Source organism: Oryctolagus cuniculus, chromosome 3 (assembly GCF_964237555.1).
Source record: "Oryctolagus cuniculus chromosome 3, mOryCun1.1, whole genome shotgun sequence".
In the NCBI taxonomy this organism is placed as follows: Eukaryota; Metazoa; Chordata; class Mammalia; order Lagomorpha; family Leporidae; genus Oryctolagus; species Oryctolagus cuniculus.
Genome location: NC_091434.1, coordinates 15,288,596 through 15,309,816, shown reverse-complemented (window position 1 = coordinate 15,309,816; position 21,221 = coordinate 15,288,596). Strand labels below are relative to the sequence as shown.

Genomic DNA, 21,221 nt, shown 5'->3' with positions numbered 1-21,221 from the left:
TTTAGGGGTACTGCAGGTATCCCTGGAATTGCTTACTAAAGGGTGTTCTCCACAAATCATAGCCTAGAACCCAACATGTACTCCATCAATACCACTTGCACTCCAAGCACCCCTTGCTTCCCATCAGGTTGCACAGATGGACTCTGTTGATGGAAGGCAGGCAGATCAAATACCAAGAGGATGAGGAGGACAGGGAAAAGCTCAAATAGACGACTATCACCTCAGAGTTCTCTAAGAACAATCTGCTGGACCTTCTTAAAGGTAACCATTCTTAGTAAACTACCATATCGTCAACAAAGAAAAATGAATACTTGAAAATATTATTTCACTATGAAGTTTGACAAAAGCACATCATTAAACCGATGTCTATTTGTTCACAATATCTCAACTCAGAAAGGTTTGCTAAGTACACAATGAAGAGAGGGAAGGAAATTCTTGAATTCTAGAAATAAATACCATTCACTGTATTATGATGTGCTTCCCATGAAAAAATTGACAGACTATTAAAGTTAATGCCTACAACACAGCAATGGTTGAGTATCAATCAGCTAGTGGCTAGTTATGAAGGAGATGACATATGACCTGCCCTATGGAGATACAGACCACATAGGAAAGTAAGAATAAACACAAAGCAACAATAACTAATATCTGATTGTAAGTAACTAAGCATAATGGGTAAGATATTGTAAGCATTGAAGAAAACTCATAAAAAACATGATAGGCTGGTGCTGTTTTGGATAGTACTTTGGATTCTCCCAAAGACCCATGTACTGGGGGGCTTGGTGCCCAAAGTCTTACATTAATGTTAATGGATTAATGCTCATGGTTAATAGACTCAGGGTGGAGACTTGATCCAACCATAGGATGACAGTGGGGCCTTTGGGAAGTGACTGGATTGGATTGGATTCTTAGGGTAAAGACCCAAGGTCAGATCATGCTGGCTGAGAGAGAAACAGATGGACATGGATGATGCACATCTTCCTGTTTCTCTGCTTCCTGGTTCACCAGGTGATTGTTCCTCCTCCAAGTTCTAACCTCATAAGTCCCAAAGGGTCCCAATGGGACTGCCCAACTTTGGCCTTTGAACTTCCTCAACTGTAAGCTGAAATAAACCTTCTTTCCTTCTAATTCATCTCAGGAATTTTAAATCTAAAGCAAGCTGACTAATACAGCTGGGGAGAATTATTTAATGGAGGAGGTACAACTTGAATGAACCTGTTTCATAGGGGTTTGAATATGGGAAAGAGGGGATGGGAGGAGCCTGGTGGAGGTAGGCACATGAACAAAAGCGTCCAGGTGGGAAACGTACCAGATATTGATGGGCAGAGACTACAGTGGCTTTCCTGGATATGAGGAACCACTAAGAAGTGAGAAATAAAGATGGAAATAAAGCCGGGCAGGAACCAATTAGTTATAAGGTCCCCAAAGTACTTTTATAGTCATGATGAAATAAGGAGTTAATGAAATGTTATGGGCAGGAAAAAGACATGATAAAAGCCATGTTGAAGAGATGAGCCTGGCAGTACAGTTTCAAGTAGGGCATTCCTGGACTCTGGGAAATGGGTTAATATGATGCTGCAGTAATTGAGGTTTAAAAGAGGATGGGGACAAGCCAAGCCCTAGGATAATTACAGGCAACCATGCAGAAAAGAATTATCAAGGCAGACCTGACACTGCTGCCCTTGGGAAGGCCTGCTTGGCCCTTGTCAAGTGTCTTGGACTTTGGATTTGCAAAGGGTTCTCACCATTTTTCAACTTGTAAGAGAGGCCTGTTGTGCTTAATGTTTACACAAAATACGTGGCTTATGCTGAACACTTGCTTTTCTTCTGGGGCTTTAAAATTTTGGCACACACCAGGAGGAGGGTGCCTATAGAATCAGACCCCCATAGAAACCCTGATTATTGAGTTTCTAATAACCTTCCTTGATACACAGTGTTTCACCCATGTTGTCACAACTAAGTGCTGAAAGACTTTAGCATGTCCTGTATGAGTCCACAATGACAAGATTCTTGGAAATTCATGCCAGTTTCCTCAGCTTGCCCCATGTGCTGATTTTATTTTGTCTGTCTGGCTGTGATACATTAAGGAAGTGAATGTGCCATTCCTATCAGTGAATTAACAAAACTGATCTTGGGAACCCTAACACAGCAGGGAGAAGATTTCTTAAGGGAAACTAATATGACTGAGATGATTTGGAAGTGACCAAATATGGAAATAAACAAAAGGCATGAGTCAAACACAATGACAAGAATTTAGGTTTATAAATAACTCCCCAAATGGTATTTCCCTATTCAGGCAGGAAAATTGTTATTTTATGAACATACATACACACAAAGTAGAAACATATTTAACTTCTGATGAAATTAAATTAAATGGAAAACAAATAGGAATGAAAATAATAATACTCGTAGGTACTACTTGTCCAGTACATTGTGCAAGCCAATGCTCTTCATCTGCTCTAATTCATCCACTCCTCATAAAACTCTATGAGACTGGCACTATTATCATCTTCACTTTGCCGATGAGAAAACTACAATGTAAGGGACTCAAGTAACACGGTTGGGATTCAGACTCAGGTATGCTGGCTCTATGTCTTAACCATAAATCTATGTTTTTAACTGTACTATAAAAAATGAATGTGGCCGGCGCCACGGCTCACTAGGCTAATCCTCCGCCTTGCGGCGCCAGCACACCGGGTTCTAGTCCCGGTCAGGGCACCAGATTCTGTCCTGGTTGCCCCTCTTCCAGGCCAGCTCTCTGCTGTGGCCAGGGAGTGCAGTGGAGGATGGCCCAAGTCCTTGGGCCCTGCACCCCACAGGAGACCAGGATAAGTACCTGGCTCCTGCCATTGGATCAGCGCGGTACGCCGGCCACAGAGCGCTGGCCACGGCGGCCATTGGAGGGTGAACCAATGGCAAAAAGGAAGACCTTTCTCTCTGTCTCTCTCTCTCACTGTCCACTCTGCCTGTCAAAAAAAAAAAAAAATGAATGTGACAATGACTACTCGAGCAATAGTGGAATAAATGCATTTTCACCCAGGCTTCCTACCTTTTCACTTATGCTTATTTTGTAACACAAATTAAAGAATCTACTTTTAGGCACTGCTTGACAACTCAAATACAGCAGTTAACACCCTGGTTTTCTGTATAAACCAGCAACTTCCAGCTATACTGGATTCCCTCCCAAGCACAACACTTTTAACATTTAACATGCTTATTCAGGGTTGTTTTATACAAACAAGCAGGAAATATACATATTTCCCCCAAGTCACCTCAGTGTGCTTAGAAATATCTAAAAAGGGAACAAATATATTAAATATTTATTATGCTTTTTTTAAAAAAGGAATAAGATCCAAAATATTTAAAAGTTCATTTTATATATTTTTCATGTTTACCAGCCTAATCACAACATTCTAAAATATTTTAAAACACATGAGAGCTGTCTTTGTTTGGGCCACACGTACTGAATTTTCTGCAGAAACTAATCTTAGCCCCAGCCCAGGTCCCTAAAGAAAAAGCATAATATGCTTATCTCTTAACTCTATTTTTCCAAAATGAGGACAGCAGGCCTATAGCTTGAATTTACTTACAAAGATTTATAATAAAGTTTTTGCTCTAAAAATCTATCACTCAACCAACTGACTGCCCAAATTCTCGGTGCAGTCCCCAGAAGAGTCCAAAAGGCAAATCTAGCTGGGGACTGGGGCGCTGCTGGCTCGCCACATGGCACTTCTGTTCTGAAAGCAGTCTCAGTTTCTGTTTCCTCACCAGGAAAGTCACTGCTGCAGCTCCAGTGTCCAAACTTCACACTGAACGGTTTTTGTTCTTGCTTTGACAGTATACAGATAAGAAAGACAGCTCTACCTTATGGACTCAAGAATTGTGGAGAACTCAAGGAATTCATCATTCTTACACTTGGCTCAAATTCCAAAGATCAACTTTTTAGTTCCAAAGTTCAGGCAATTTAAACTAGAGTTAAAAACACTAATTTAGGCTTTGGTATCAATACTAACTGAAGTTTAAATGAGACAGCTTACAGTATTTGTTGCTCTAAAAAACTATATATAAATGATTTCATGCATGTAGTGGCATTCTCTGTTAACTCTTCATGACAGTCGAACTCACAAAGGTTTCTAATCAGACCCCTAAAGCTCACTGCCCAAATCAGAAATTACCTGTGACTCTAGCTATGATGGAACTAAGCTTTGATATTATATGCTGGCATTATACTCTTTGACTGTATTTAGCACCATCATATGCAGTTTGGTTTGGTTTATTGGGGTAGGTGAGTATGTGTGAATGACCCCAGGCAAATTCTATTTCAGAAGCTGACCACAAAAAAAACAAAAACAAAAACAAGAGGTAAATTGTGTCATCCCCCAGTGGGTCTATATAGGCAAGCACAGTGACAAATAACTTTCCTGTCTTGCCAGGCAGTGGTTCTCAGAGCGTGGCCCCTGGGTCTGCAGCATCTGCAGCCACATCACCTGGGCACAGGGTAAAAAAGCCAGTTCTCAGGCCCCTCCTGACTTTTTAATTCAGAAATTTTGGGGAGAGGGGCCCTGTAATCCATGCTGTACCAAGATCTCCAGGTAATACTGATGCATGCTCAAGTTTAAGAGCTGTGGGTCTAGAGAGACAACACAAACAAATGCATTAACACTAGACCATGTTTTTTTATCCCAGAACTACTGACATAGGGGCTGAATGACCTGATAGGGCTGGAGAGGCTGACCTGTGCCCTGCAGAATAGCGAGCAGCATCCCTGGCCTCTACCTCGAAGACAGTGGCCCTCACTCCCCCGTTATGACAATCAAAAATGTCTCTAAATATTGCCAAATGGCCACTGGGAAACAAGATCACCCCTGGTCAAGAACCACCGGCCTACATCTTAGAAAACTAGATACTAACTTCAGGAGGACCTTCAATCTTTCCCTTTATTCCCAAACTGCTCTCATATAATTCTCATGGTTTTCAGTTTTTATAAAATGAAATCAATCAGCCAGAGCCCATTTAAAATGCTAGAAGTTACTTTTCTGAGCATTAAAACAAAAGTTGCATAAAAAATGTATAAGCAAATTTTATTTTAAGATCTAAAAATTCTTGGGAAGGAATAAAGAATACCTAAAACACAACAATAGGTAGAATCCTAGCATTTTACCCTTTGCTGCCAGAGGAGTCAATCGTTGACCAACACTACTTGGTCTCAGCTCCTCCCAAATATATAGAAAAGTCAGATGAATTGCAGAAAAAAATTGGGCCTCAGAGTCATATCTAGGTTCAAATCTCAGTCCCATCACTTAATAACTATGAGATCTTGAGCAGTCACTTCAACATATTTTGTGTTTCAGTTTTCTGACCTGTTAAACGGTCATTACAACATGATGTATATACTTTTACCATTTGTTCCAAAACACTCCCAGCAAAACTTGGGATAGCAGGATATCACTTGCAACTAAATGTAATGCTATTTCTTTTTTAAAAAATACCACTATTTATTTGATAGGCAGAAAGAGAGGGAGGAAGGGAGGGAGGGAGGGAGGGAGGGAGGGAGGGAGGAAGAGAGAGGAGAGAAAGCGAGAGTGAGAGCGAGAGTGAGAGAGAGAATGATTGTTATCTTACATCTACTGGTTCACTTCCCCAAATGTCCACAACAGCCTGGGCTAGGTCAGGCCAAAGCCAGGAGCCAAAAAATTCCATCCGAGTCTCCCACATAGGTATCAGGGGCTCATATATTTGAACCACCACCTGCTGCCTCCCAGGAAGCATATTAGTAAGCATATGGGATGGAAGCAGAGTATCCAGGACTTGAACCAGGCATTCTGAATTGCATGCAGGTGTCGCAAGCAGTGGCTTAACCCACTATACCACAAATCCCGCCCCCAAGTGCACTGCTATTTCTACAGTAAAACATAGTATTCACATTTCATGGGATAAACAAAGATTATAAATAGCTCCATCTGTTCAGATCAAGTTTTGTCACCAAATGAATTTTCAGGTCCAATTCTCTCTCACTCGCTTGCTCGCTCTCTCTCTCTCTCTCACACACACACACATACAAACCCCTCCCTCAAAAAAAATTTTTTTAATGTATTTGAAAGACAGAGAGTCAGAGGGGGATCTCCCATTTGCTGGTTCACTCCCCAAATGCCTACAAAGCCAGGTCGAAGCCAGGAGCTAGGAATTCAATCCAGGTCACTCATGTGGGTGGCAGGGATCCAAGTGCTTCAGTCATCACCTGGTGCCTCCAGGGTGTGCATTAGCAGGAAGCTGGAATGGAGAGTGGAGTCTGCACTTGAACCCAGACACCTCAATACGACATGCAGGCTTCTCAGGCAGCAGCGTAACCTCTACCCCAAACACCCACCCCCCACACAAACTTCTGGCTTTTAGAACGTACTCAATTTTGGAACTGTTGATAAGGGAAGACAACAATACCTAAGCAGGGAGAGCAAAGGCTGGATGCAGTAATACACATAAAGGGCTGACTCTGTACTGACAGAGAAGCGACTTCAAAAGGTTAGCTAGGGTTTTTTTTTTTTTTTTTTTTGACAGGCAGAGTGGACAGTGAGAGAGAGAGAGACAGAGAGAAAGGTCTTCCTTTTCCATTGGTTCACCCTCCAATGGCCACTGCAGCCGGCGCACGGTACTGATCCAAAGCCAGGAGCCAGGTGCTTCTCCTGGTCTCCCTTGTGGGTGCAGGGCCCAAGCACTTGGGCCATCCTCCACTGCACTCCCTGGCCACAGCAGAGAGCTGGCCTGGAAGAGGGGCAACCGGGACAGAATCCAGTGCCCCGACCGGGACTCGAATCCGGTGTGCCGGCGCTGCAGGCAGAGGATTAGCCTATTGAGCCACAGCGCCGGCCAGCTAGGGTTATTTCTAAGTACAAACTCCAATTCCATCATTTGCTTGTTTTGAACTCTCTGATGGCTCTTGACTGTCAAGTTCCTAAGAGTGACACACTTAAAGGCTCTTCCAAAACTGGGCCTGGGCCCTTCTGGCTCTCCATCCTCTCCCCTGCCATGGCCTGTCATATACCTCTTGCTTGGTCACCTACAAGTAGCTATAGCTCTTTACTTAAAATTCCCTGCCAGCCTCCCTTCTGCCTGAAACAGGGATGCACATCCTCCTGCCTTCCAACAGATCACTCCTCTATCCAGGAAGGCCAGCTCCAGGGACAGCCTCAGCAGAATGTCCTTGAACCTGGCCCCAGCCAAGGAGCCTTCTTTTCTTGTGTCTCCCCAGTGCCCTTCAAGCTGAGCATACAGCGCTACTTCTTCCCGACACCAGCCAGCCCCTAGGAAAGAGTGACACTGGAGTCAGCTGTCTTTCCACCCCACAAGTCTAGCACCAGCCCTGCATGTGGTAAGTGTCCAACAAGTCTTTGTATGAGTAAGGGAGGTCTCAGTGTTCTCCTTCCTCATACGTGTTGGTTTATCAAGTCAAGAGCCACAAAAATTTGTGAATCAGAAGTGATACTAGGGGGGCCGGCAACGTGGCACAGTAGGTTAATCCTCCACCTGCGGTGCTGGCATCCCATATGGGCGCTGGTTCTAGTCCCAGCTGCTCCTCTTCCAATCCAGTTCTCCGCTGTGGCCTGGGAAAGCAGTAGAAGATGGCCCAAGTCCTTGGGCCTCTGCACCTGTGTGGGCAACCAGGAAGAAGCTCCTGGCTCCTGGCTTCAGAACGGCATAGCTCCGGCCATTGCAGCCAGCTAGGGAGTGGACCAATGGAAGGAAGACCTTTCCTGTCTCTTCCTCTCACTGTATGCAACTCTACCACTCAAATAAATAAATAAAATCTTTAAAAAAGAAAAGTGATATCAGGGAAGGCACTACAGCATTTGATCCCTGTTGTATTCCCAGGACTTGGTATTCAATAAACACAGTAGGAATGAGTGACTCAATGAATGAGGAGTTTACACATATTTATGAGAATCTGAAAACAAACCACCACAACTACCACTGATGAAAATGCCACAATTGTGTGTTTTAATTAATCTCATAGTGCAGCACCTACTAAAAAAGTTATCCCACCATCACGGGAGTTCCATGGGCCAGAAACACAGACTCTTAATAACCAAAAGCAGAGGCCAGTACTGTGGCACAATGGGTTAAGCTGCCGCCTGCAGTACCAGCATGCCATAAGGGCATCAGTTCTAGTCCTGGCTACTCCACTTCTGATCCCGCTCCCTGCTAGTGCACCTGAGAAAGCAATGGAGGGTGACTCAAGTGCTTGGGCCCCTGCACCCATGTGGGAGACCTGGAGGAAGCTTCTGGCTTCAGCCTGGCCCAATTCTGGCTGTAGTGGCCATTTGGGGAGTGAACCAGCAGATGGAAGATCTCTCTCCCTCTCTCTTTCTCTGTCTATATTCTTCTCTCTATAATTCTTTCAAATAAATAAATAAATCTTTAAAAATAATAACATGGGCCAGCGCCGTGGCTCACTTGGTTAATCCTCCACATTGTGGCGCCACCATCCCATATACGTGCTGAGTTCTAGTTCCGGTTGTTCCTTTTCCAGTCCAGCTCTCTGCTGTGGCCTGGGAAGGCAGTGGAGGATGGCTCAAGTGTTTGGGCCCCTGCACCCGCAAGGGAGACCAGGAAGAAGCACCTGGCTTCTGGCTTCAGATTGGCGCAGTGCTGGCCATAGCGGCCATTTGGGGAGTGAACTAACAGAAGGAAGAACTTTCTCTGTCTCTCTCTCTCACTGTCTATAACTCTACCTGTCAAATAAATTAAAAATAATAATACTAACCTGAAGCACCAGCTCCAGTTCTCAGGGCACTGTAGTAAAGCAGTGTCCAAGTGAAAAAATGAGCTGACCAAACCTCCCCTAGAACAATTTCAGTCCCAGAGCAGCTTAGTAATCACTTTCCATAAAACATTTATCAGCATAGCTCCTGGCTAGTAATCTCAAATATTCAGCACTTTACTCAACATGCATGAGTCACGAAAAAAATATTTTACTGAATAGAGACCGCTAACTTTTATGGTGTTGCCTGCATCTAAGCTCCTATCATGTAAATAACATTACTCTGTCTGTTGCCTCTTTTATTTTCCCCTCTCCCCCTGTGTTTCATGCACTCGTCTCCATCCCACTCCCTCCCTACGCATACACCCATGCCCAGGATCCCACTGCTCACTCCCCACCTGGTCTGAGGGCAACTGCAGTAAACTGGAGGGAGAGGCCTGCAAAGGCTTCCGGTCACACTAGCTCTCCAGTTCACTGGCAGAAAAAGGCACGCGGCTCACTGGAAAGCAAAGTGCAAAGGCCAAACAGGAGCTGCGCACTTTGGGTTTTGTCTTCCCACTCAGGAAAGGCCCTCAAAAGGTGGGGTTACACAAGGCTGGACTAAGCCTCCTGCTCCCCTCCTCCCAGACTCCCCTGGAATATCACTAAGACCACAAACTGTACAAAAGAAACACAGTTTGTCTCAAGAAAACCAGCTATTTCCTTGCGTTTCCCATCAGAAAGCCACTGAAGTGCCAAACCTTTAGGGTTCTAAAGTCACTATTTAAAACAAATAACACCCACCCAATGCAATCACACAGCCCTGAAGACCAGGGAGCCCGTGGCCAGTGCTGCTTTGCCTCTCTAGCCTCACCAATCTCGGTGATTCGCAGGAAGGAGCTCCGTGTCCTCCAGTCTCGGCTACCTCTTTGGCAAGATGAGAAAACTGGACCAAATCAGCGTTTCCCCAAGTGCGGTGGGCATCCAAGCCAAGACATCTCAGTGTAGGGAAGAGAGAACGCGGGGCAGGTGACTGGCTTGATGCCTGCGCTGCCTACTGAGTGCCTGGGTTTGAGTGACAGCTCTACTTCCCTGCGAATGCAGTCCCTGGGAGGCAGCGGGCCATGACCCCAGTAGTTAGTTGAGTCCCTGCCAACCAGATGAGACACCTGGATCGAATTCCTGGGTCAGTCGTCTGGCTGGCCCAATCCAGTCATTGTGCATATCTGTGGAGTAAACCAGCAGATGGGAGCTAGCTTGCTTGCTTGCTTGCTCTTTCTCTGCCTCTCAAATAAATAAATAAATACAAATAAAATTTTAAAGCAGAGCTTTTTTAAAAAGGTCCTGTGTGCAGTTATTATTCATTATGGAAAGTGATGTAATTTTCCTAATGGCGAAGATATAAATAAAATCACTTTAGAATAAATGCATCTATTTTTAAATATGAGTGGCTTTTATATATATATATAAAAGTAGTAAATAAGAGTTCACGTGGTTGTAGCAGCTGAAGCAAAAATAACTAACCTAGAGGCCGGCCTTGGGCATAGTCAGGTGCAAACCATAAGCAAACTAGAAGGAAAAAGGATCCCTGCCATAAGGAAATTCCGGGCACCAGGACCCGCGGGAACCAGAGCCCAGCCCTCTGGGCTCCCACAGGCGGCGATCTGGAGCTGATGGGGTGGAGAGGAACAGAAACTCCTGGGCACCATGCGAACCCCAGGTGCAGGTCCCAGGCACGGCAGGACAAGATCCCTGGAGAGAGGCGCAGGGGCACTGAGGCCCGGGGCTGCATGAGCCTGCTGGGGACCCAGCTGCAGGAGCGGGACCGGGTCGAGGGTCCGGAGCTGTAGGCGCCCGCTAGGACTGGGTCCCAGGCCAGAGGGGCGTGGTGGAGACCGGTCCCGGGCCGGAGGGGCGTGGTGGGGCCGGGGTCCGAGGCCGGAGGCGCCCGGCAGCCCCGAGTGCCCAGCTGGAGGGGAGCGTTCGGGCTGGGGTCCCGGGCTGGAGGGGCGCTGTGGAACTGGGGTCCGGGCCGGACGGACGTGGAGGAGACTGGGCTGGAGAGGGGGATGCGGAGCAGACCCGAGGACCGGAGGGAGGGTCGCGGCGGGGGCGTCCGGTGCGAGTCCCGGGGCGCCCCCGCGCGGGGAGGGCCGCCGCCACAGACCCCGCAGCCCCGCACCCCGGCGCACCGCAGCCCCGCGCACGCCGGGCCGGCCCTACCTGTCCTCGCTGGCGGTGATCACGCCGTCCTCCTTGGGGATGAGCAGCGCGGCCGTGACGGCGTCCTGGTGCCCCTCGATCTTGCTCAGCAGCACCGGGCGGCTGCTCTGCGGCCTGGAGTGGATCTCCGCCGCCATGTTCGCGCGGCCGCGGCCTCTCCCGCGGGCGGCCCAGCAGCTGACGGCCGGGCGGGCGGGGACGCGCCGGTTTCCCCGGACTACCCGGGCCGCGTGGGCGCCGCGCCGCCGCCGTAAGCGCCCGAGTACTGCCGCCGCCTGGCCCGTATTGCTTAGAGATGCCGCGCAGCAGGAAAGTCCTTCAGCACAGACGGTGCCTGCCTGCTGAGAAATAACGGAAAGAAATGAGAGTGGAGAAGTAAGGTCCTCACTTGGGTATGGACTGGGCAGTTGAGGGAGACGAGGGATTCTCCCCAAAACACTACTGCTCTACGTCTATTCTAAGGCGCCGTTGTGTGATGGAGAAGTGGTGCTTTCGTATTCCCACGTGAAGAAGAGAAAACTGATCTACAGAGAAGTGCAGTCATTCGCGTAAGGGTGCGTCACTATGAGAAAGAGAGCCGTGGCACTCCAGGAACCTGCCTGGAACCGTCCTCCAGGAGTGAGTGTTGGCTAGGGGATGGCTGGGCGCTCACAGCTCCTGCTTACGGAATCTAGACGTTGGGCAAGACCTCTCCACAGTCATGTCTCAGCACAGCCAGAACATAAACTGGCACCCACCACAAATGCACAGATACCCCTTCATCCTGCTAATGGCACTGACTCCCACTTCCTTACCTACTGCAGCTTTTAGCCTCTATCTAGTCTTGCTCCGTCTGGATAAGACTTACTGAGAATCCAATGTTTGAATGCCCCAACTTCCTGACAACATCCAGTCTAGAGGGAAACCTTCTTCCTTCAACCCTCCCCAAATCCAACACAAAATCGTATCCTCTATCAAGTCCTTTCTGGCATCTTACCCAGACACCTATGGCTTCTCACAATGTGCCTTCTCCTTCCCAAAGGCAGTCAGCACACTTGCTCAACTATAAATGTGTTCCTGGTAGTCTGGGATGGAGCATAGCAACAGCTTCTAAGCTAAGCAATCTTGATAGGGACACAGAAAGCCAATGACTCCAGCGATTCCTCCACTCCAGTCTCTACCCTCCCCAAATATACTATATTGTTATTGCACTAGAGCTGGACTGTCCACCCAACTATTAAGCACTTGAAATGTGCTTGCTCCAAATTGAGATGTGGTGTAAGTACATAATGAATACCAGATTTTTAGGATGTAAGATATGGCATTAATAATTTTTATACTGATTACATTTTGAAATATTATTTTAGATATATCAAGATAAAACTATTAAAATTAATGTGACCTCTTTTTTTATTGTGACAAATAATTGTAAATCAAATATGTGGCTTTTTAAAGATTTATGTACTTATTTATTTATTTGAAAAGCAGAGTGATAAAGAAAAGCAGACAGAGAGAGAAAAAGAAAGATCTTCTACCACTCGTTCACTCCACAAATAGCTACAACAACTGAGCTGGGGCTGGGCCTGGACCAGGCTGAAGCCAAGAACTCATCTCAGTCTCCCACATGGATGGGAGGGTCCCAAGTACTTGACCCATCTTCCACTTCTTTCCCGGGCATATTACCAGGGAACTGGATTAGAAGTGTAGCAACTGGGACTCGAACCAGCACTGTAATATATGAGTTGCCAGCATTGCAAGTGGCCCCAACAACCATTTATTAAACGCACGATATGAGCATACTGAGGAGAGACAAAACTCCCTTTGCTATTGGAACTTACATTTCCAGCAAAGGACTAGATCACAGATGCAATAAATAAATCCTAATACATGAGAGTGTGTGAAGTGCAGTGGGGAAAGTTCCACAGGGAAGGGTGTGGCATTTCCCACAGGCTGGTGTGTGGATACAGAGATAAGCTGTACAGCTTCACCTTCGTGGAAGAAGGGTGGTCAGCAGATGGGTCCTAGTGTGCAGCACCCTCAGGATCTGACCACCACTGTGCCCCTGTCAGACAGCTGCACATTCTGGAACTGAACAAGTCAGGAATACAAAAGCCTGGTCAGGACACACGGATGGGCAATCCTCACCCCGGACTCCCTTCTAGACTGGATGAGGCTTTGTTAGGCCTGGATTGCAGCGGACTTCTGCTTAATCCTGTGGCCTTCTCCTCCTTTCACAAATATTGAGTCCTAATAAGTACCCCGTGTGCCAACTTCTGTCTCAGTATCTGTTTCTGAAGAATATAACCTGAGACAAGTTCAGAAAGTTAAGGCCAGGAGCTTGGGACCCAATCCAGATCTCCCACATGGGTGGCAGGGGCCCAACTACTTGGGCCATCTTCTGCTGCTTTCTCAGGCGCATTAGCAGGGAGCTGGATCAGAAGTGGAGCAGCTGGGACTCAAACCGGTTCCCATATGGTTAAGCTTGGGCTGCTGCAACACTGGCCCCTATGCACGGAACTTTGCAGGAACCATCAGGCAGCCAACGAGATTGAGAAAGAGTTCCTGCAGAGAAAGATACAGAGATCACAAGACAGACCATGTCTAGCCCAGAGGTTATTGTAAAGACTGGCTTTTACTCTAAATAAGATGGGGAGCCATTGGCATGTTTTAAGCAGGATACTGGCTGAATCTACCTTTAACATTAAACGGTAAGAATGAAATCGAGGGTGTCAGGAAATTAACGAAAGAAAGCAGTTGATAACTGATGAGGTCCAAGGGTACTGGTGGTGGGGTGAAGGCATCAGATTCTGGACATATGTGAAGGTGAAGCCAGTGAGATTTGTTGGATATAACATACAAAAGAAATAGAAAAGCTGAGAGTGACACCAAGATTTGTGAGCAGAGAAACCGCAAGAAGGACCATTTACTAAGCTGGGAAGACACAGGAGGGGTGGTTTTTGGGAGAAAAAGAGTTTAGTTTTGAACATAGGAAGCTTGAGGTGCCTATTAGATTGCCAAGTGCAAGTGCTGAGTAGACAGGAAGATGCAAGGGTTTTGTATATACCACTAAACAGTGGAGAGGTCTGGACTGCAGATGCAACTTTGAGAGTTAAAAGTTTATGGTGGTTGGGGCCAGCACTGTGGCTTAGCAGGTAAAGCTGCCACCCACAGTACCCACAGTACCAGGCACTGGTTCAAGTCTCCGTTGTTCCATTTCCGATCCAGCTCCCTGCTATGGCCTGGAAAAGCAGTGGAAGATGCCCCAAGTCCTTGGGCCCCTACACCCACTTGGGAGAACCAAAGCTCCTGGCTCCTGGCTTCGGATCGGTGTAGTTCTGGTCATTGTGGCCACTTGGATTAGTGAACCAGTGGACGGAAGACCTCTCTCTCTGTCTGCCTCTGGCTCTCTGTAACTCTGCCTTTCAAATCAATAAATAAACCTTAAAAAAGAAAAAAATTTATTGTATATATGGCGCAGCCCTTGACAGGATCAGCAGACACTCAATGGTTGGCAAGCAAGCAGGGAACCAAGTTTATCCTGGATCTCCAGGCAGTAAGACAACTGGAATTAAGTGAGTTAGAGGCATCTACAAAGAGTTGTTCAAAACTGTAATCAGAGAGCAAGCATTTAGTCTAGTGCTAAAGGGCTGGCATCCCACATTGGAGTACCTGGGTTCAATCACAGTCTCCTGCTACTGACTCCAGCTTTCTGCCAGTGCAGCCCTTGGGAAGCAGCAGTGATGGGGACCAGGATTGGGAAACCTGGACTGCTCCAGCCCGGCCCCTGGCACAGCCCTAGCCCAGCCCTAGCCCAGCCCTAGCCTTTGCAGGCATTTGGGAACTGAACCAATGGATGGGAGAGCTCTCTCTCCCTCTTTCCTTGCCAAATAAATGTAATCAGGTCTTTGGCCTTCTAAAGTATCCCTGAGCATACAAAGCTAATTGGGCCTGATGAACGAGCTTTTTTTGTTTTTAAAATTAATTTATTTATTTGAAAGTTAGAGTTACAGAGAGAGAAGGAGAAAGAGAGAGAGGGAGAGAGGGAGAAAATGAGAGAGAGAGAGAGAGAGAGAGAGAGAGAGAGAGAGAATCTTCATCCTTTGGTCTACTATCCATATGGCCACAACAAAGCCAGGGGCCAGGCTGAAACCAAGAAACAGGAGCTTTATCTGGTCTCTCTCGTGTGTGGCAGGGGCCCAAATACTCCACTATTTTTCTCAAGCACTAGTGGAGATCTGGATAAGATGTGGAGCAGCTGGGACAAGAACCAGGACCCATAAGGGATAGCAGTGTCTCAGGGAGTGGCTTTACCTGCTACTCACAATGCCAGTGCCTGATAAATGAACTTAACCTTGCTAGATGGCAAACATGAGCAAAATGTAATTTGAACTATTTTTTGTGCCTATATTAAAGAGAAACAGAACTTAACCTCAATCAATCACAAGCAGTCAACAAACTTACATAACTAGAACTTTTCAATAATTTTCAATAAACTTTTTAATAAGGCCAAATAAGGCTACTTTATAACTATAACCAATCAATATTTTCCTTGTAGGATGGCGTTTTATTTAATTTGATGAAATATGTACTATGAAAAAACTATGCATGAACTTGAAATTTTTTTATCAAGAGAACTTATCTTTCAATTCCATTTTCACACACTTTTATTACTTCCGTATTAACTGTATAAATGCCTGTCTGAGGCACTCTTTAATGGAGCCCCTAAACTACTTCTGGTTTGGAGCTACCCAAGTCATGAATCACCGCTTGCTCAAGTATACTCATTAAACATTTTATTGGGCCTCAGATTACCTTTTTAATGGGGACTTATATCTAATGTAGACCTACAAGCAGAGAAGGTGATTCATCACCCAGAATGGTTCATTGTGAACAAAGTACAGGTAACTCTTACCTTGCACACCTGCAGTAGACTGACCCAAAAAAGAAATGAGTTCAATTTATTGAAAAAACATCTACTTCTATTTGATTTTTGTCCAAAATGTATGTAAGACATCTTAGTTGTAATAAGTCTTGAAGGAATTAACATGAGCAAATTAAATTCCAAATTTAGTTCACCTTTATCCATTTTTGAAAATTGGTATCTAAACACAATCTTTTTTCCTGAAATGTGTGTGTGTGTGCGTGTGTGTGTGTTGCTTATACACATGGGAGTAAATGAAGTCTGGGAGGCAATGTGTATATAAATTAAAAAGAAGCACCAGGACAGAGTCCTTGGAAACACCAACGTTTAGTTTCAAATACTACAATTAGTCAAATAAGATGACTAGAAATTTCCATGAAACTTTAAGGACAGAACCTGAGTGGGTTCAAGTGGAGATAGTAGAAGATCTTAGCAATCTTTTGAAATGGATGGACTCTAAGTAAACAGAGAGAATTGATTCCCGAGCTGGGCTACTGAGTTAGAAGACAAAGTCTATTAGATTTCTACTGTTGACTACCAACTAGGTGATCAAGGGCATCGCGTTATCCTAACAGTGGAAAAAGCATGACCTTTAGAGTCAAAGAGCTTTACCATTAACTAACAGAGAAATCTTTGGCCAGTCAGGTAAGATCTTCACCAACTTTGCATCTCTAAAGTGAGAATAATACACCTTTTATTGGTGATATAGGAAGCACCTGTTATGCCCAGCAGCAATTACTGTTCACTCAGGTTCTTTACCTTGGACTTCATCTCCAAATGTCTGTCCTACAGCACCTTCTCTGATTCTATATACCTGTGCCTTTTGCTGGACTTCCTTGATGGAGGACATTATAGTTTTATTGTAGTAATAAGTATCATCATTATTTAACAAAAAAAGTCCTACCTTTAACATTTGAATGAATTAAAGTCTGTTAGATTAATGAGTCACCATTGTGATATGGCCTTGACTTTCTATTTTTCATGTTTCTCATATTTTAAGCCTAATAACCATGCTGGTCATTTACCTGCTTGCTATCAAATCACCCCTCTCTACACTTACCCTGCTCAGTCTATGTTGAAGAGGCTGACTTCTACAAATGACATTTCCCAGACTCCTTTGCCAACTCACTTCCTGCTAAATATGTAAAATGGGAGTAATGATGGGAACTTGATGAGTAGGAGGAAAGGAGAAACCAGGGTATTTATCTTCCTCACTCTCCTTAGTGTGTTTCTTCTGTGACCACAATTCCCACTGGATATAGCATCCTTCTGTCTCAGCCCTTAGCAGTCTCTTCTGGGGTTCCAGGTTTCATTGGGCTCCCGTATCACCCCTTTGTCCATCCAGTTCTGCTGCTGCTAATCTCTAGGCTACTCTATGGTTCCTCTTGGATCTTTTCAGTTCTCCTAATGGCTTTGTGACTAGTTCTTTGTATTACATTCCTCCCATGGAGCCATCTGGTATAGGGTCTGTTTTCTTGACTGGTCCCTGACTGGTACAATTACTGTCAGCATCAGCATATTTTCAGCAGTTATTGTTTTATGTACTAATCAATGTTTATATCTGTTCAAAACACATTAAATCTGTGGAACACACTGAAAGTGGAATATACAGAAGTTTGTTGTTTTGGGACAAGCTTTGTCCCCTTGGACCTGGCCAAAAGATCTGAAGAAATAGTTTTGTCCTGGAGAGGAAGGAAGATCTGATGCTCTCATTCAGAAGTTTTGCCAGAAATTCTTTTAAATTGTTCTCTGATTTTAGACAAGGTTCATGCTGCAGGCTCACAAAATAACCACATTACAAAAAGAATTCAACCACTTTTATAATGCTTATTTAGGAAACAAAACAGTAACAAAGTGCAGTTTGACGTTTCAAGTCTCTAACATGGTGGTCTAACATTTACATTTTCCCTGTTTTTACTGATTTTTAATCACCTTTTAAAATATTTTCCTTCGTGAAATTGGTGTGGATTAGCAGAAGTGTCGAGAAATGTTGGTAAAGTGGAGACACTGCCCTTGAGATCTTCGATCTCAGTATTTCTTGAACTCGTTTCTCAAAAGTATCTCTAGTGACAGGAAAGTGGATCTGCACCATGGGGATTGAGGGGTGGGACCGTTTTCTCTTTCTGGAACGTGTTTGCTGAGTAAGTCGTAATCACGCTTGCTCTGAGGACTTTGAGCATGCTCTGGACGGCTGTTCCTCCCCTCCATCCCTGCCGCATCCAGCAGAATCTTCACATCCTTCACTTCCCACCATTAAGGCCTTCCCCCTAGTCTCATGAATACAGAATATATTTTTAACATGTATTGACCAGTTGATTTGACCACTCGTATATTAGTCCTCTGTTGCTGTGTAACAGATTACTCCAAAGCTTAGCGACGTAACACAACATCTGTTATTTCACATAGGTCCTTAAGGTCAGGAATTTGGAAGCAGCTTAGCTGAGGGATCCTGGCCCAGAGCCTCTCAGGGCGTTGTGTCAACCGATGGGTGACTGGGGCTGGAAGCCCTTTTCTAGGATGTCTCATTCACATGGTGTTGGCAAAGTACCCAAGCTAATCAAGACATGAGTCCTCATGGTTTGTTGATCACCATCACAACATGACAGCTGACTTCCCAACAGCACCTGACCAAATGGAAGCCACAGTGTATTTTATTAAAAACTTCAGAAGGGGAGCCGGCGCTGTGGCACAGTGGGTTAACGCCCTGGCCTGAAGCGCTGGCATCCCATATGGGCACTGGTTTGAGAACTGGCTGCTCCACTTCCGATCCAGCTCTCTGCTATGGCCTAGGAAAGCAGTAGAAGATGGCCTACGTGCTTGGGCCCCTGCACTCATGTGGGGGACCTGGAAGAAGCTTGTGGCTCCTGGCTTCAGATCTCCAGCCGTTGTGGCCAATTGGGGAGTGAACCATCAGATTGAAGATCTCTCTCTCTCTCTCTCTCTCTCTGCCTCTCCTCTCTCTTTGTAACTCTGATTTTCAAATAAATAAATAAATACATCTTTAAAAAAAAAACTTCAGAAGGAATATAACATGGATGGTTTGTTGATTACACACACCAACCCTAATACATGTGAGAGGGGACTATAATAGGGTATATTTTTATTTTTATTTATTTATTTTTTTATTTTTTTGACAGGCAGAGTGGACAGTGAGAGAGAGAGACAGAGAGAAAGGTCTTCCTTTGCCGTTGGTTCACCCTCCAATGGCCGCCGTGGCCTGCGCGCTGTGGCCGGCGCACCGCGCTTGATCCGCAGCCAGGAGCCAGGTGCTGCTCCTGGTCTCCCATGGGGTGCAGGGCCCAAGCACTTGGGCCATTCTCCACTGCACTCCCTGGCCACAGCAGAGAGCTGGCCTGGAAGAGGAGCAACCGGGACAGAATCCGGCACCCCGACTGGGACTAGAACCCGGTGTGCCGGCGCCTCAAGGCAGAGGATTAGACTAGTGAGCTGCAGCGCCGGCCTATAGTAGGGTATAAATACTAGAAGGGAGTATTCAGAAATCATCTTGTCTTGAGCTACCACATCAAAGAAGTTAATCCTTTAATTATTATGAATTAATATGTTTATATCATAATTACACTAACAGTGATACATTGTCTTGAGAAAGTCTTTTCTGGGATGAACTCCATTAGTTCAATTTAATTTATTGATCAATTTTCTTTACTATACAGGAAAACTGTTTCTTTTTTTTTTTTAAAGATTTATTCATTTATTCGAAAGGCAGAGTTACACACATGGAGAGAGAGAGAGGTCCTCCATCCACTGGTTCACTCCCCAGAGGGCCCCAAAGGCCAGAGCTGCGCCTCTGAAGCCAGGAGCCAGGAGCCTCCTCCGGGTCTCCCATGTGGGCGCAGGGGCCCAAGGACCTGGGCCATCCTCCACCACCATCCCAGGCCACAGCAGAGTGCCGGACCAGAAGAGGGGCAGCCGGGACTAGAACTGGCACCCACATGGGACACCGGCGCTCCAGGCCAGGGCACTAACCCATTGCGCCATGGTGCTGGCCCCACAAACTGTTTCTAATCATTTGTATTTTCATTTTTATTTTGCTTAATGTATTTAAATGAATCTGTTTTCACTTAATTCATAACTGTTCTATTCACTGCTTAGATTTACTGAGGCTTTTTGCTAATTAGCATTACTATCATGAGTTTTCTTATATGGCTATTGTATCTACCAAGTCAAATTCTCCAAAACTAAATTTTATAGATATAGCTTTGGTGAAGAAGATTTACATCTGGGACTGGTACTGTGGCGTAGTGGGTAAAGCCACCGCCTGCAGCGCCAGCATCCCATATGGGCACCGGTTCGAGTCCCGGCTGCTCCTCTTCTGATGCAGCTCTCTGCTATGGCCTGGGAAAGCAGTAGAAGATGGCCCAAGTCCTTGGGCCCCTGCACCCACGTGGGAGACCCAGAAGAAACTCCTGACTCCTGGCTTCAGATTGGCCCAGCTCCAGCCATTATGACCATTTGGGGAGTGAATCAGCAGATGTAAGACCTATCCCTCCCTCCCTCCCTCTCTCTCCCCCTGCCTCTTCTTCTCTGTGTATCTCAGACTTTCAAAGAAATAAATAAATCTTTAAAAAAATAAAAAGAAAAGCAGCCCCAGGGCTCCGGTGGGAACATTCAGCCTCTAAGGGAAAAAAGATGTTAAAAAAAAAAGATTTAATATCAGTATTTATCAGTAACCCCAGTTTTCTTATTTTAGAGTTCTAGGCTGGCACCGCGGCTTACTAGGCTAATCCTCCGCCTTGCGGCGCCGGCACACCGGGTTCTAGTCCCGGTCAGGGTGCCGGATTCTGTCCCGGTTGCCCCTCTTCCAGGCCAGCTCTCTGCTGTGGCCTGGGAGTGCAGTGGAGGATGGCCCAAGTGCTTGGGCCCTGCACCCCATGGGAGACCAGGAGAAGCACCTGGTTCCTGCCATTGGATCAGCATAGTGTGCTGGCCGCAGCGCGCCAGCCGCGGCGGCCATTGGAAGGTGAACCAACAGCAAAAGGAAGACCTTTCTCTGTCTCTCTCTCTCACTGTCCACTCTGCCTGTCAAAAAAAAAAAAAAAAAAAAAGAGTTCTAAGTTGAGAGTTTTATTTTATGGTAGTTTTTTCTGCCTGCAGTTTTTCTTGTGAGTTGAATTAAAGACATGAAGGGTTAAAGTGTTCACCAGGGGTTAAAGTGAATCCTCTTCACATCTTCTTCACTTCCTTAGTGTGCCTTTGTTCATCCACCCTTCCAGCTGACCTGGACCTGCTGGAAACCTGAAACTTGTTGACACCTGTGAGTGTCAAATTAGAGCTAACAGCAGTTGAAGAAAAGCCAGGTTCTTGAGGGCAAAAACAATAACAAAACAACAAAAACTCCATTGGCCT

At 45.7% G+C, this 21,221-nt stretch overlaps 1 protein-coding gene across 3 annotated transcripts in view; it reads right to left on the bottom strand.

The window, feature by feature from the left end:
- The window catches only part of WDFY1 (WD repeat and FYVE domain containing 1), a 61,631-nt gene extending 50,287 nt beyond the window's left edge, over positions 1-11,344 (bottom strand). Inside the window, exon 1 of one of the 3 annotated variants that reach the window (XM_002712502.5) lies at positions 10,958-11,344. In XM_002712502.5, coding sequence (XP_002712548.2) covers positions 10,958-11,094 — 137 coding nt within the window. In that variant the 5' untranslated portion in view covers positions 11,095-11,344. Of the gene's footprint in view, positions 1-9,538; positions 9,793-10,957 lie in introns of those variants that run through there. The other 2 variants (XM_051848116.2, XM_070070148.1) reach the window with 2 other exon arrangements.
- Positions 11,345-21,221: the final 9,877 nt, after the last annotated feature.